General features: G+C 35.7%; 1 protein-coding gene across 3 annotated transcripts in view; it reads left to right on the forward strand.

Moving 5' to 3' along the window:
• The window catches only part of SEPSECS (Sep (O-phosphoserine) tRNA:Sec (selenocysteine) tRNA synthase), a 35113-nt gene that overhangs the window by 2325 nt on the left and 15125 nt on the right, over positions 1-17663 (forward strand). For all 3 annotated transcript variants that reach the window (XM_072945602.1, XM_006207010.4, XM_072945603.1), the window contains exons 3-8: positions 956-1074; positions 1405-1563; positions 3157-3310; positions 6325-6427; positions 12481-12610; positions 12742-12833. In XM_072945602.1, the coding sequence (XP_072801703.1) occupies positions 956-1074; positions 1405-1563; positions 3157-3310; positions 6325-6427; positions 12481-12610; positions 12742-12833 (757 nt within the window). The remainder of the gene's footprint in view (positions 1-955; positions 1075-1404; positions 1564-3156; positions 3311-6324; positions 6428-12480; positions 12611-12741; positions 12834-17663) is intronic.

A 17663-nucleotide genomic window follows, 5' to 3' on the forward strand; every position in this document is an offset into this window, starting at 1 on the left:
ATTCCAGTGTGCAGAATTTCTGATCTATTCAACTATAAAGAGATAAGCTTTTGATTTTGAAGTGTATGTAGAGGTATCTTTAAGTAGTGTATAACATGATCAAACTTAAAATGAGTGGATTTGTACATAATTTTCAAGGAGCATGTAGTTCTCTTAAAATTAAGGAAGTGTTTGAAACATGACCTCATCTTGTTGGGACTTAGCTCACTGCTCTGGTTGGGGAAGTGAAAAGAAAGAATATAATGTTGCATACATTCTGGTTTTCTATAGCTGCATAACAAACCACCTCAAAACTTAGTGGCTTAAAACAGTCTTCATTGTTCTCTCTCATAGTTCTGTGGGTTACCTGGACTCAGCGGGTGATTATTGCTTCATTCTCATGTGCAGTCAGGTGTCAGCTGAGAGTTTAGTTATCTGAAGGTTCAGCTGGGCACTTTATCCAAGTTGAGTCACTTAGATGGCTGGGAGCTCAGGTGACCTCTCCAAGTGGCTTGGGATTCCACCAGGATGGCAACTGGATTTGAAGAGAGGAACACAACCCACCGCACCCCACCCACCCCCACCCTGAGCAAACCCTTCAAGAGGCCAAGTAGATACTTTAAGGCTTCTTATGACCTAGCTTACGAGTTCCAGACCGTCACTTAGGTTAGATTCTTCCTGGCCAAGCAAGTCACTAAGGCCAGCCTAGGTTCAAGAGGAGAGGAATTTCACAACATCTCTTGGTGTGGCAGTGGCATATAGGCATAGGGAGAAAAGGAATTGATGATGGCCACCTTTGGAGCTAGCTACTACATCATAGTCGATGAATTTGTTTCAATTTAGCTAGGATATTATCATATTACTAGTAGTCAAGTATTGCCTCTTATTTATTTGGTTTTTGTATTTATATACTTATATAGTGCAGTACTTAGAATACTGAAAATTTTTGTCCAGTTGTTGGCCATCTTTTGCCTAGGTTCATTCATGGAATTGGACGATCGGGCGATATTTCTGCTGTGCAACCAAAAGCTGCAGGTTCTAGCCTTTTGAACAAAATTACCAATTCTTTGGTCCTGGACATCATAAAGTTGGCTGGTATGTACTGGGTTAATCATAATACTTTTGGCTGACCAGCCACACAATCTTTGCCTAATTTCTATTATTAATGCCTCTTTCCCAAAGGGATATAAATGGCTTTTGAAAAGATATATATATGTATATATATATAAAACTTTTAGAATAAGACAGAAAATCAGGGCCATAAACCTGGAGAATGAATATACGGGTGAGCTTTCTGAGCACAGTACAGATGAAGAAGCACTAAGTCTGCAACTCTCATTATTTGGTAGAAGTATATCATTTCTTTACGAAGGATGCTGGTTTTTCAATGGAATAACTAATTTCTGTTTTTCTTCATATTTGTAGGTGTCCATACAGTGACCAACTGCTTTGTGGTTCCTATGGCAACTGGCATGAGCCTGACCCTGTGTTTCTTAACATTACGACACAAAAGACCAAAGGCAAAGTATATTATATGGCCACGAATAGACCAGAAGTCCTGCTTTAAATCCATGATCACTGCAGGTAAAGGAAGAGAAGTAGCATGTATAATGTCTTCAGTATCACAGTTGGAAAAGTCAAACTTTTTATGTAGAGATAGATAAATGAAAAAGAAACTAAACCTGTTCCTATTCTCTCTTTTTATTGTGAAATTTACATAACAAAACTTACCATTTTAACCAGTTTAAAATATATAGTTCCTTAAGTACATTCGTCTTGTTGTGAACCATCACGACCATCTCCCTCCAGAACTTTTTTGTCCTCGTAAACTGAAACTCAGTTAAACAATAGCTCTCCCCTCCTCACTACCCCTGTCCCTAGCAGTCACCATTCTACCTTCCATTTCTATGAATCCGGCTACTGTAGATCCTTCATGTAGGTGGAATTATAGAATATTTGCCTTTTTGTGACTGGCTTATTTGACTGAGCAGAATGTCTTTAAGGTTCATCCATGTAATAGCATGTATCAGAATTTCTTTCCTTTTTTAAGACTCCTGTTGTATCTATATCCCACATTTTGTTTATTCATTCATTTATTCACTGGTGGGCACTTGGGTTGCTTTCACCTTTGGGCTATTGTGAACAATTCTGCTATGAACATGGGTGTACAAATTACCTATTTGAGTCCCTGCTTTGAATTCTTTTCAATTTACACTCAGAATTGGAATACTGTATTATTGTTTGTTTTAATAGCTATGTAGATATGAAAGCTAGTCTTCTGCAGCCCAGCATATTTGAACTGATGATTTTATGGTGGCCGAAGTTTTCTATTTCTGTAAACAGAATGCAGACAACTTGATGTGGATTCTAAAACAGAAGAGAAAACTACTTGCTCTTAACTTTGCTTTAACTTGCTGTGTGACCTTGGGGAAGACACTTAATCTTCCTAAACTATGGCTGCCTTATCTTTGAAATGAGTGAGTTGAACTAAATGGTTTCTAAATCCCTTATAGCTCTTAAATCCACAAATCTAGCCTGCCGCTAGATCTGGTATTTGGGAAGACTGAAGACGTGACTATGTAATAACTTTATGTGCAAAACAGTTTTTATATTTAAATTATAGAAGGCTCCTGTAAGCTAGGAGATGGGTCTGCTAAAATTCATTATGTTTTTCTTTAGAGGTAAAACATTCAGTTGATGATTGTGATCTTTTTCAATTGTGATTTGAATTATCATTATTATTTGTGTCCATCTCTGAAATAAAACAAACTTTAAAATAAAACAACTGTTGCCAGAGAATGATTAAATTTACTTTTCTATGGACTAAAGTTGAACTGGACTATGTGATCCTTTTTGTCATCAGTGACTGTGTTGTTATTTTTATTGGCATCTATTTAACATTTGTTTTCCCTACTTCCCAAAATTAGTCTTTCTTGTCGCATCGAAGTGTTAAATAGCTTTGTGGTCCTAATTGTGGTCTAGGTGTCCTTCACAGTATTTTGACCTGCCTTTGAGTCATACCAGTATTAAGCCAGGTCGTTACTATTAGAGGAGGGTTCATTGACCAAAATAAATATTTAAGAGTTCTTGTGTAGACTAGCACTGCCTCCTAGAGTTCCAGGATCTCCCCTTATTTTACTTTGTACTAACATTTTGCTTTCTGTTTGGCCTGGTTAGGTTTTGAGCCTGTGGTGATAGAGAACGTTTTAGAAGGTGACGAGCTGCGCACAGACCTGAAAGCTGTGGAGGCTAAAGTCCAGGAACTTGGGCCTGATTACATTCTCTGTGTTCACTCTACTACGTCCTGTTTTGCTCCAAGGGTGCCTGATAGGTAAATGATTTGTGAATATTGTCCTGAGTGTTTATCCGTCTTTTAAATAGCATACACTTATGCTGATTCTCAAAGATGCCTAAGTATCATTTGGCAGTAAATGCTATGTGAACGGACTGTTGGGGAAAGAGCATAATGGCTTGGGAAAATAAAAAGTTGATGTAGAAGAAGGAAGAACATCTGGTACCAAGTGTAAATCCCTTTATCATCTGAGTAAATGCAGAGCATCTCTGTTTTCGTGCTCTTTTTTCTGTTTCTGGACACCTAGCATCTTTTCCCTCATTATTTAATAGAAGTTTCTGAGCTAAATGTTGGCTTTATGTACTTGTTTTATTGCTGTCTTCACTTCTTTGATCCTGCAGTTTTCATACACAGGAACTATTAGTATTAACAGATTTTAAATAGAAAATTTTAGGATTATTTATTGCCCTTAGAATTTTCTTCAATTGGAAGAGTAACCCAGATATACACTTAGGAATACACATTTTGAGAAAAAATGCAAATAAGAAAATAAAAGCCAAAAGAAAAAAAGGAAATGTTTGCTGTTCTAAAGGATGGCCACAGATTTTTATTTTAAAAATATAATAGGCTTAGGTATAGTAATATATTTTTCTAGTTTTGACTGCAGCTGTTTCATTTTAACATTCTGAACAAAAATGTTAATAATTTATAAAACTATATTGAATTTGGACTACTTTTGTAGCATCAAGTTATACTTTAGTTTTAATTCATGGGGTTACAATTTGGTAGTAATGAATGCATGTTAGCTTTTATATAGGTAAATATTAAGAGACAGTTTTAAAACCATGGTCTTGAAAATTTACCTTGCTCCATCCATAAGTCTGAATTCTATTTTCAGATTATGTTGCATATGCTTTAGTTGTTTATTCAGTACTTACCAATCAAGTTTTTAATTTATATTGAAATAGTAAATAAATACCTTTATTCTTCCTTCATTGGTGATTTTGCTGTCTAGAAGAATTTTAATGTCATGGGAATAGATCACATTTCCAAAAACCATATGTGGATATTTGTATTAGTTAGATTATTAATCCTTGAAGGTATTTTTGTTTTTGTTCCATTTTGACTAACTTTTGGGGAATGTTTACAGTATGCCTGGTACAGTGTTAAGTATGTTTTACATATATTATCTCTTTTGAAAAAAATAAAAAAAAATTTTTCAGTCAGAATTCTCATCTACTACTACTTAGTGGTGTCATATAATGAATGTGTCTGATTAGAGTGAACTTTAGGAAAGTAATGATGCTCAATTATTAGTAATATGTTTGAATTTCTGATTTTATTAAATTTAAAAATATATTTTGATTTCTTTATAAGAAGTTTAATTCCTTTGTAGACTTAATTTTATTAGACTGAATGGGTATGTATATATGTATGTATTGTCTTTATTAGTTAATTAATTGGACAGAATATTGTGGGGCAAAATCAGTTAGAGAAAATGTTAAAGAAAAAAAGGTACCATTTCTTCAAATTGATAAACACCTTAAATTGGCTTCTAAGTTAGAATACAATTTGATTAACATATAAAATATTTTTTCTACTTCTCCTTACCTTATATCAAAAACCTTCATACACATTGTAAACATTAACAAATTGATCAATTCAGAATATTTAAAACTACTCATAGGTGATTTAAAAAAAAATAGTACTTTTTTATTATGATGCCTTACTCTCAAGGAAGTTTGTTATTAAGGAATGCTTTCATTAGAACACCAGCGTGTGAAAATGCCTTTTATGAAGAAAATACTTGTGTGTATCCCAGAAGGTCTTATTTTGTTAAAAGCAATATCTGATTAAGTAACAGAGAAGTTTTCTGTCTTGATTTGTGAGTTTTATGAAAATGAATACTAAAATGAGTTTTTAATTCATAAAACTTCAAGGAAGTAAACTGAAAACTTCTGACAGATAAGCAGAATAATGTTATTCCTATTTGTAGTTTAAAAATATATTAATGCACATGTACTATGAAAAAAATGAATTATGTGTAAGTAGATAATAAAACTATATAATATATATTTGAAATACATTTTTGTGGGAAAGAACTTTTAATTCATAAAAATGCTTTACTTCTAAAATTTTTATATTGTAGAGGGAGCATTTAAAAAAATTAATTTTATCAAAACCTTAGGATTTGGTTTTAGCTTCATAGCATGAAGATTTTTCTGTTTAGAGATGACCTCAGTCACAAGTAGGATTGGGTTTTGCAAAGGAGCATCATTTATTACACTCCAATTGAAACATATTACCTTACTTTGCATAAAGTTACACTCTTAGGTTGTCTTAATATGAGGAGTGTCAAATGAAAAAGAGTAAATTTAAAACCAGCAGCTATTTAAAAGATTCTTTAGTTTCCAAGTTGTTGGAAAATGTTATTTTGGTACTGAAATATTTTAATGTTCTGTATTTTTTAATACATTAAAGTCTATTTGAAATGTATTTTTTACTTTATGAGATGCTTAATGTAAGATTTCTTAAGATTTCAAATATGCTAATTATTTTACAGATACTAGCTTTAGTATAGTACGCAACTAAAACCATTTAAAAATGAGCATATCACCTTGTAAGAGGTCTTTATAAATAATCTGCTTCTTGCTTTTTATATAGGAATTTTTTAAGGTGATTTAAAAGCCTGCTATAGGTGGATGGGTATAGCTCAGTGGTAGAGCACATGCTTAGCATGCGCGAGGTCCTAGGTTCAATCCCCAGTACCTTTGTTTAAAAAAAAAACTACTATCTATATAGATTTTTTAAACAACATATTTTCTTATTTATTGGTAACATTAATTTAAAAACTTCTGGGTTTATCCTTAAGTGCCTGCTATGTATTTCCAAGGTACCAAATTACATGCTAAAATACTGCTGTAGAAATTTCAGTTTGTCATTTTTTTTCCTAGTGTACTTAAAGGAGAACTATTCAATTAAAAAAACTTTTCATGTTGTAATTTATTAAAGCACAGTATGAATGTCTTTCTATTGAATATTTATGTTTATAGATTAGAGGAACTGGCTGTGATTTGTGCTAATTATGACATTCCACATGTAGTCAACAATGCTTATGGAGTACAGTCTTCAAAGTGTATGCATCTCATTCAACAGGTGAGAGAGTTTAAAAAGATATGTCGAGAAAATGGATTCTAACGTATTGTGGGATTATTTGTTTTACTTACAGCCTAATACAATACGTACAGTTAATCTAGCACTCTCTACCTCATGGAACATTAGAAATACACATATAATAGTCATTCTGTAAAAGTCATTATACTTTGCTAGTGGTGGCAATTGGACTATAGCTTTGGTCAGAACCAACATATACTTCAGTAGCTTATTTTTTAATTTTCTGAGAATGTTTCATTCCCAGTATTCTCATTTTTTCTAATACAGTGGATTATGGTACTTTTTTTTTTAAACTGTACTATTTGTTCTATATTTAGTATTTAAAGAATCACTTTATATCCTAGACTGGAAATGACTTCATATATAGATATTCTAGTGTATAACTATGGAGTTAGCATATTTTTAAAAAACTTTATGATTTTATTTTTATTTTATTTTTGTAAGCATCACCTAGATACTAGTCATCAATTTAGACTCTTATTTTGAAAATATGTCTGGGCTTCCCATCCCACTCAGAATGAGTCGCAGCCATGGCGCGCAAGGCTTTGTGTGCTCAGGTGGCTGCAGCTTCTCTGATTTCGTTTCCTGCTGCTTTCCCTCTCACTGTCCCTCCTGGCACGTGTGCCTCCTGTCTTCCTCTTGTGCTGCCTGCATGTACCACACTCTTGCTCATCCCTCTTGCTGGGTTGCTCTTCTGTAGAGTTGTGTGGCTTCTGACCTCACTTTCTTTAGGTCGAGACTTTCTCAGACACCTTATCTAAAATAACATTTGCTTCTTCCTTGCCAGCATTTTCTGTCCTGTTTTCCCTGTTTTGCCATACTCATCAATTTTAAGGTACACATTTTTCCACATTATAGCATCTCTAAAATTGTGATGTCTTATAATTAGTGGTGTCTTGTAATTAGTGGTGTCTTATAATGTTAATTGGCAATGTTTGTTCTTACCTAATGGTGTGTAAAATAATGGTGCTTCTTGAAATTGATGGCCTCTTGCTCTTTTTCTCCATAGCACTTACCACCATTTGGTATGGTGTTTATATTTGTTTATTGTCTAGTTATTGGCAGTGATTAGAGTTAAGTTTCTGTTAGGCAAAGGACTTTGTTTTGTTCACTGTTACATCAATATTTAGGACAGTACCTGGTACATAATGGATACTCAATAACTGGTTACTAAAAATATTGAATGAATAAATGAAGTATTATATTTACTTACAATCAGTAACATACTATATTAGGATGTGGATAGATACTATCTAGATATGATATGTGTTTTATGATCTGTGTGCATACTGATGTAGTCACATATTTAGTTTTGACACACGTGATTTCTGTTAGGTGGGCACGAGTCATTCACAGATTGTTGGTGGCCTTCTCCCACGTGGTGGTGAATACTCCTTAGCCCTGTAGATCCTATCTCATCATTTTGTTGTTGTTGCTTTGAGTGTACTAGTATTATCTCTAATATAAATGTTTATATGATAGTGTTAGCTGATTTGCCTGACTTATTTCCCCAAAGATTCTACTAGTTAGAATGTAATTGACTGCAGGTAACAGAAACCCAACCCAAATTGGCTTAATCAATAAGGAGATAGATTAGTTTACATAACAAAAGAAGTCCTGAAGTGGAGTGGTTGTACACCTGGGTTTCTTAAAATCTTTGGAGTAAGACTATTTACTGTTTCTTTGATATCCTTTTCCATTATTCCTTAACTTTTAAGGCTTAATCATAATTATAGACTAGATTGTATCTGATTTGAATGGTAGCAGAGGAAGGCTGTACAACTCTCTATGCTGGAAATCTTGAAAAACATTTTATTTCAGTGATTGATTTTTATTTCTCCTCCCCTTTTTCCTCTTTTCCTTTCTCCTCTTCTTTAATTTTCAGCAGCCTTAATTCTTTTAAAAGTCAAATATATCAGTATTACTAAAAGTTTAGAAAAGTGAGGAAAGAGCAGAAAATCACTCACAAGCCTCTTACCCTAACGAATACACTTAATAATTTAAGTATCTTCTTTTTTCTCTTTAAAATACATGTATATATTTCTTTTTATAAGGTTATAGGCATTGTGTACATTTAGTATTAACTTTTTCAAATGTAGTGAAAAACATTTAATTTTTAAACTTAAATATAAACTAAGTTGTATTTCTGTACTCTCCACATGCCTGTAAAGTCTTCATAATGATCAGTTTAATGGTTCCTTAACATTTAGTCAGTGTTTTGTATTTAACCTATAGTGCCCATTGTTTTAGTGCTCATGAGGTATTTTTGAATACTAGAAATTTTGGTGGCGTAATTGAAGAGATGAAGCCTAAGTGAAAATTAACTCCAGGATACAGTATGAAAGGTGCCCGTGGAACTGTGCATCACGAATACCCTACTCACCTCTTCATTTGTGAGGTGGTTTTACTAAAATTTTAACTAGAAAATAACACTGAGTGAATGAATTTTTATAAGGTAGCTATTGCATTGTTGCATATACTGTATTACCTTCTAAAACTGGCATTTCTTTAAAAGAAAAAAAGCAGTACATAATGATGGGCCCTCACAAAAAGAGGTGGTATCCCTGTTGCTGTAAACCAAATAAGTACTTGGGTCTTATTCAGTGCTAGTTGCTGTTTCACGACATTCTAAAAAATTAAAATTAGCTTTAATTCATCTCAGTAGTTCTTATTAGTAATACATATCATTTACTGAATACGCACCATGTGTGAACCATCCTGCTAGACTTTTAAAATTAACTGACTTAATCCTAACAGCTTAAGGTGTATTTTTTATTGTTTCCATTCTACAAATGAAGAAACAAACCCAGAAGTATTAAGTGACTTACCCAAAGTCCCAAGCGGCAAAGTGGCCCATCTAGTTCACTGTGACTCCAGAGTCTCTTATTTTCCTCTAAAATACAAAGTCCTAAAACTGCAAATGCTTTCTTGAGAAGATACTATTGCAATAATCAAGCAGTCAGTGAAGAAAGAGCTGTAACTTGAGCTGAGCATATAGAACATTCTGGTATGCATACATAGTCCCCAGGAAATAAGCTTTGTAAAATCTGTACTTCTGATATATACTAAACTGACTAATTTAGGAGACTCATAGAATATGGATATTAGGACACATTAAGAGACAGAGTTGTAGTGAGTCACAAAAATACCTTGAATTAATTATTTTAGAGTTAGAATGGATTGTAAAGTTCCCAAAGTGTGGGAAGCAGCAACTTTGCTTATTAAGTAGGTGTTATGCCACATATTCACAGACCTGATTGTTAGTTTATTCCACAAATATTTTTAGGGTTCCCACTGATGAACCAGGCATCAGGGTAGACACTGGGGATACAGTAGTAAATACAACAAAATCTTTATCCTTATGGAGCAGAAGTAGATGTAAACAATAAGGATGATGGTCTTGATAAATGCTCTAGCGTTTACAGGGGGCGGGGTCAGATGGAGTGATCTAGGAAGTCCTCTCTGAGAAGAAACATTTGATTAGAGCCCTGAGTGAGGTAAAGAAGTGAGCCAGGTGATTAGAGATTCCAGACAGAAGGTAACAGCAAGTGCCAAGGCACTGGGGCCAGAGAGTGTTTAGAATGTGTGAGGAATAGCAAGGAGGCCAGTATGGCTGGGCCAGGACACATGAAGGCAGCAGAGGTAGTAAAGAGATTTGAGATGTGTTAAGGATTTGAGACTTAATTCTTGGTATGATTGTCAGCCATTGGAGGGTTTTGAGCAGGAGAGTGACATGTGACTTGTATTTTAAAAACCATCCTTCTGGCTGCTCTGGGGGAAATGGACTATAGGAAGGCTGTTGTAGCAGCTCATGTGAAATGCGTTGGTGACTTGGGCCAGGGTGGTAGCTGTTAAGGTGTTAAAGAAATGATTGGATTCAGATGTATTTTGAGAGTCTCTCTTACAGAGTATGCTGATGAATCAGATGTGAGGAATGAGAGAATGAGAATTCAGGGATTCTAAGACTTTTGGCCTGAGTTGTTGGAAGGGTGGAAATGCTGTCAGAATATTTTATTTTTTAAACATGGACTCTTCATCCAGATTACCTAGGTTTTTGCCTGGGTGACTGTCAGCAAAATGCTTTAACAGCCTGGATTTGAATCCTAGCTGTGCTGTTAACTACATTTCTGACCTTGGGCAGGTCACTTTAATTTTATCGTGACCTAATTATTTCATCTGTAAAATAGCTATTATCATGGCATCTGCCTGGACAGTCATTGCGAGGCTTAAATGAGTTAAGAGTGTAAAGTGCTTAGAACAGTGCCTGATGCATAGTAAGTTCTCGGTAAATTCTGGCTGTGATTATTATAAGGACAATGATCTGTTTTATTCATTGCTGCTAGGCCCAGAACCTAGAACAATGTTTGGCAGATGATAGGTGCCCACATATTTGTTCCTTGAGTAAATGAGTAAATGAATGAACTGATAAATGGCTTCGTGCTCCTGTGTTTCCTATTCTGCTTAAGCCCTTCCAGCCTTCTAGTGTTTTCTTCTCTCCTCATTGATAGCCTCAGACTTCAGTGGGGGATTGAGGGCTACACCGTTCCTGAGATTGGGTCCAGCCTGCTTGTTTTCTTGCCCCAGAGTTTGCTACCCTTTGAATGCTTTCTGTCTTTTAGTGATGAAGGGGTTCTAGCAAAGTCTGGTGCACTCTTAGTACTTCTGCTCCCAGTCTAGCTTCAGATTTCTCTCAGGAAGCCTTGGGCAGTACTGAAATATTAATAAAAAGGCAGCTCTAACTGTTCTACTTTATTTTTACCTGCTACTACTTTGCATGGTTTTCGGTTATTTATTCAATTAGTTTCGTATGCTTCTCTCTGTTTTCCTGTGATAAGATGAGATTTTCTCTGAGCATAGTTTATGAGGAAATTAGAAAGGAGAATCACAGGGGAAGGTTAAGATTTAAACAGTCATGCGATAGCCTCCAGAGTAGCTTGCGCCCCTTTCCGGCTTTTGCTGCTTCCACGTATTGCCCGGATTTGGTCTCTTAGATTAGGCCACCTATCTGCTCCTTCTATTCTCCCTGAGATATGGATGTGGATTTAAAGTATAAAGATGAAGGTCAAATGTGGTTACAATATTAATAGGAATGTAGATTGTGAACACAGATTGAAAATCTGTGGCTACAGATAAAGAAAAAAAACGATCTGCATTGAAATTTAGATAGTATCTCAATTTTTAAGAGGAGGAAATTGAAGCACATTAGGCAGAAGGTCATAGACTGTGTTTCATGGGACTAGAACTTAATTTTACGTTTCTAGTAAGTACTCCATTTTTCACCAGAATATTGGATTTTCACTTGAAGTTCATTTTCAGTGAAATGAAATCATCCAAGATGATAACATTAGGAAGCATAAGTTATGTAGAAACATTGCCAAGAGTGCACCAAAAATTCCATTAGTTGATGTGAAAAATAAAATTTTTCTTTTCTCCTTTTGTTGTCCGAGTGGTGGTGGGAGCAGAGCTTGTTGCTTAAAGTGGTCATGCAGGTAGTAGGTTATCCAGGCATCAGCGAGAGACGCTTAAATGTATAACTTATTGATGGGCGGCGTGGGTGGCTGTAGTCCATTAGATTATGGGGCCACTCTTGACCTCACAGAGGGTGCTTAAAGTTACTTCATAGTTGTAAGACCCACTGTTGACATTTATTGTCAGATAGAAGATCACAGATGAAAAGCATGGCAGGAATCCTCTCTCTCTTACCCAATTTTAAGATGGAAAGTTCTGTTTCAGTGTAGTTCCCCAACTGAACTGATACTGAAACCCTCCCTTCCTTACAGGCTTGTTGTAAAGATTAAGTGATTTATGTATGAAAACAGCTTGTAAACTATAAATATAAAGTGCTCTTCCACACATAAGAAGCAGCATTTAAAAACACAGTTTAATGCTTAAAATTTTATTGGCATTGTTACAAAGAAAATAAAAATCTTTGGTCTGCTTTTGATTTCTGTGTGTTGTTTTAGTGGTATTTATTAATGGCACTTGTCTCTTCTTCTAGAAATTAATATGTGATACTCCGTGTTATTCCATTCTAGGGGGCTCGGGTTGGTAGAATAGATGCTTTCGTTCAGAGCTTGGACAAAAATTTTATGGTTCCAGTAGGTGGCGCTATAATTGCTGGCTTTAATGATTCCTTCATTCAGGAAATCAGCAAGATGTATCCAGGTAAATAAATCAGTTGCCCTTCAGAAAAAGTAACTAACAAATAAAAATCCATTTGTACATAGGCTACTATAATAAATGTTAGCTCACAAAGCTTTCCCCCTTCTGAATGTACCTTATCATCTTGATTTCAGGAAGAGCTTCAGCTTCGCCTTCTTTAGATGTCCTTATTACTTTGTTATCACTTGGATCAAATGGCTACAAGAAGCTATTGAAAGAAAGAAAGGTAAGCTTTCCCTTTAGATATAAAATAATACTCTTGACTAAGACAGCACTCCAAAGTATTGGTATTTTTGCCTGTTGGTTTATCACTTTGGAATGTGGATACGTAGCACAGTCCTAGGATTTACTTTCATCTGGACCCACCCTAGGTTGTTTTTAATCAATCATTGTTACCCTGTCTGTTCAGATATTCTGAGGACTCTTGGGCAGGTGGTTTTGCTTTTGTTTTGTGGGCTTTTTAAATTCCTCCACCAGGAATACTTATTAGTTCAGTAAAATTTAATTCATTTATCACTTATGGATAGAAGCTCTTAAAGGACGAGGGGAGAAGTTTTTTCTTTTTAGTTTTGGAAGTCTGAATACTTGTTTAGGTGTGAGTTGTCAGTCACAGGAGGAAGAACCAGTTCAGAGGCTGGCCAGCTTCTCATTCTAAAATAATAAATCCACCCCTTGTCATTGTTGGAATGCTGAAACTCATTGATTATGTTGGCTATGAAGAGAAAAGTGACGTTTGTGCTTGAAAACTAGACTTTGTCTCTAACACTAAAAACTAGCTTAATTCAGGACAACTCCAAAATCATAGAGATAGGCACTGTTGGTAGGGTGGGTCAGACTACGACGTTTTATTCATCTCCCATCCGAGGGAGCTAGAGGCCCCTGTGCAGTTTTTTTTTTTATCTATATAACTTTCTAACACTTAGTAGCAATTAGATTTATGATAGTCATTTACATATTTCAAAACATTCTCATCTATATCATCTGATAGGTCCTCCCAGTAGCCTCATGTACATGTAACAGAAATTTAAAAAATTTTGTGCTCTGTTTTACTCTAGTTCCTCTCTCCCCACTAGTTCACTCCATAGGAAAGTAATTGTTTGCGTTTTATTGTTAGGACATCTCTTAAGATTTATATGATATAGAAAAACATGCTCAACATTATTCATTAAGGAAATGCAAATTAAAACCACGAGATACCACTACACATCTTAGAAGAAGATCTGGAAAAAAAAAAAAAACAACCCAGTGACAACACTGGCGAGGCTCTCAAGTGGGTAGAACACTCAGACGTTGCTAGTGGAAATGCAAATGGTACAGCAACTGTGGAAAAACTTTGGCAGTTTCTTATAAAGTTACACGTATACTTACCACATAAACTAGCTGTTCCACTCTTAGCTATCTACTTAAGCGAAATGAAAATTTATGTCTGTACAAAAGCATGTGAATATTCATAGGATTTTATTCATAATTGCCAAAACCTGGAAACAACTCAAATGTCCATCATCTGGGTATCAACAAACTGTGGTATATACATACTTCAGCAATAAAAAGAAATAAACTGCTGATAATATGCAACAGCATAACAATTCTCAAATGCCTTATGCCAAGTGAAATAAGCCAGACTCAAAAGGCTACACATTGTGCGTTTTTTTCAATATGCTATCCTGGAAAAGGCAAAAAAAAATCAGGACAGGAAAAAGATCAGTGAATACAAGAGGCTTGGGTTGAGGGAGGGAATTACTATGGTGATGAAATGCTTTTTGTCTTGATAGTGGGAGTAGATTCATGACTGTATATATTTGTCAAAATTCATAGAAATAGACATGTGAAATTTTCATATGTGTAAATTATACCTCAATAAATCTGAAAAAAAATCAAATGATAAGATTAAAACTCCGGTTTGATAAACCCCCAAAAGTAATCATTTTGTTGTAGCCAAGAAAAAACCTTGGTGATTCTTTCAAGGATCCTTCTCCAGACGACAGATGAAGACTGTTACAGATGAGGGAAACCACTGTCTGTTTATAAGAGAGTTTACTTGTATCAGATGCCAGTTCTATAACTAGTTATTTCACTATGGAAAAGGTACTTGAAGTCACAGATTTTATTTCCTCATTTGTTAAAGAAACAGTTGATATCTCAGCCCACTTCTAGTTCTAAAAGACTATAGAATATTTCTTAAAATAAAATAGCTACTTCCTGGGCCTTGGGCATTATAATCATAAGAATTGGCTTGTAATTTAGTAACACAGCACAAGTCATATAGGTGATTTATAAATCAAACATTTTGTAAGTTTGAGATTTTTAAGATGATGGTTTCTTCAATCTCATGGTTCCTCATATCCATTTCCACCCCCATCAAACTGTCCTGATGCCCCTGCCCCCAACACCAATCTGAATAATGACAGGCCTGTTTAAAACAGCAGAGTCTAAAGTATGGACCAGTGTTTCAGAGCAGATGAGGATGAGCATGAAGTAAGTTTCACTGAGTAAATACTTAATTTACTAAGTATTTATTGGGTGTATGTGTCAGGGATATAACATTAATATAGCAATCAATGCCATAAAGATACCTTCTCTTGTTGGGCTTATTCATGTGGAGGACACCAGCAATTAACAAATAACATAAAACAGATTATGAAATTTTTTTAATACATAAAATGTAAAGGCAAAAGTGCTGCGGAAAAAAGAAAGAATAAAGTAAGGGGGATTGGGGATGATGTGGTGGGGGGGAGGTGATAGGAATTGATTTTTAAAATGCAGTGGTTAGTGTAATGACAGTGTGACATTTGAGTTGACTTGGAGAAGTTTGAGGGAGTACGTGTGTATGATGGAGAAGAGTGTTTCAGGCAAAGAGCCAGAACAAGGAATTAGGGCAGACTTGGTCGGTGTGTTTGAGGAGCAGCAAAGAGGCCAGTGTGGTTGGAACAAAGTGATCAAAGAGAGTTGAGAGTTGAGGTCTGGATGGTAAGAGTGGTGGGGTTGCTCATGTAGGGCTTTCCAGGCCATGTGAGGTCTTTGCTTCATATTCCAAGTGAAATAGAGAGGCTTTAGACGGTTTTGAATAGAGGAGTAACATGATCTGATTTGTATGTTGAAGGATCACTCTGGTCGCTGTGTTGCGAATAAACTAGGGGGGCAAGGGTAGAAGCTGGGACACTTGTTAGGAGCTTTTACAGTAATTAAGAAGTGATGTTGACTTGGATCTAGATGGCACCATTGGAGGCGATGAAAGTGGTTGAATTCTAGGTCTGTTTTGAAGATTGAGTCCACGGGAGTTCCTGATGGATGTATTGTAGGAGTGGAAGAGAGACATCAAGAATAATTCTAAGATTTTTGATTAAGAATGGAGGAGCCATTAATTGAGATAGAAGCCTGTGGGTTTAGGGGGAAGGCCAAGAGTTCAGTTTCAGACAAGACTGAATTTGAGATGTCTGCTGACATCTAGATAGAGATGTGAGGTATGGAGTGGGATATGAGTCTAGTGTTAAGAGGAAGAGCTGAGGGGGAGGGTATAGCTTAGTGGTAGGGTGCATGCTTAGCATGTACGAAGTCCTGGGTTCAATCCTCTGTACCTCCGTTAAAAAATAAATAAGCCTTATTACTTTCCCCTTCAAAATGTAATAAAGTAAAAAAAAAAGATTTAAGAAAGAGAGAGTGCTGAGCTGGAGATAAAAAAATTGTGGAAGTTAATTGGCTAAGAGACTAGCAGAGATAGTAAGAGAGAGATATTAAGAGGCCTGGGAGAAGAAATGGACCCTGTAAAGGAGACTGAGGAGAAGGGAAACCAGGACTGTGAAGTCCTGGAAGCCAAGTGAAGGAGATATATTAGAGGGGAAAGAGTGATTGTCTTGTGCTGCTGATAGGTTAAGTAGAGTGAGCACTGAGATTTGGGTAGAAAAGTTTCATGTAAAATTATTCTTAACATAGTCTTTCAATGCAGGGCTTGTGTTATCTACATAAATACTGTTTATGTTAGATACATGTATGTATAGATGAAGGTTAATTCCTAACACTGAGCACTTACTATGTGGCAGGCTCTCCTCTAAGCATATTGTCATGAATTCATTTAATCTTCAGCATTCCTGTTAGGTGTTAATCCTCATTTTCACAGGAAGTGTTGGGACAGAGAAGTAACATATATGAGGTAAATTGTGGGACATAGGCTTAAATCTAGGCATGTGGGCTGCTGATCCTCTATCTTAAGACCTCTAAATTGTACTTTAAAAAAATATATATATACACACAAATATTCTAACCTTGTAGCTATGTAGCTATCTTAAATAGCTATAAATCTGAAGACTTAGGTCTACCAATATCCAAAGGAGGCAAAAACAATGAATACATTTAGCTGCTTCGGCCAAAAAAAGTCAGTTATGTTTTAGAGAGGGTATATACTATTTGTTTTTGCAAAATCACTGTTGTTAGGGAACTCCCCTCCCTGATTCTGGGTGGACCTGGTGAGATTGTCAGTCACCATGTCCCTTCCTCCTCTTTCATGGGGCTGGGCGTGTGATCTGGCTAGCCTGGTTCGCAGGTGGGTGTGTGTGTGTGGATAGAGTCCTTCCCAGAGATTTGATAGATCCTTTAGAGATACTGTGTCTATTCCTTTAGAGATAGTAAACTGTAAGAGTATGATCTTATGACTCCCAGCTGCCTTTTTTCTGGCCATGCCAAGAAAGCCTTCTTGAGACTAGAGATTATAAGAGGGAAAATAGAACTGAAAGTCATTTGAGTCTCAGCCTTACCTGCTTGTAGACCTGGCTGTTAGATGAACCAGTAAATTATCTTTTCTGTTTTAAACTAGATTTCTAGTGCTGGTACTTTTGATTCCTCTTACACCCTTCATAATGTTTCAGACATTCCTTTCATCTTTTCCAGTGCCACTGCCACCACTCCCTAACTCAAGCCCTTACCATATCACACCTGGATGGTTACAATAATTTACTAACTCTTCTCGTGATCCCCAGTCTTGATCTACTCTAATTGTGTTGTAGAGCAGTGCCAGATTATATTCTGAAGATGCAGCTTTCTTCAAGTTCTTCCACTTTGTGTT

This window comes from Vicugna pacos, chromosome 2, assembly GCF_048564905.1.
Source record: "Vicugna pacos chromosome 2, VicPac4, whole genome shotgun sequence".
NCBI lineage: Eukaryota > Metazoa > Chordata > Mammalia > Artiodactyla > Camelidae > Vicugna > Vicugna pacos.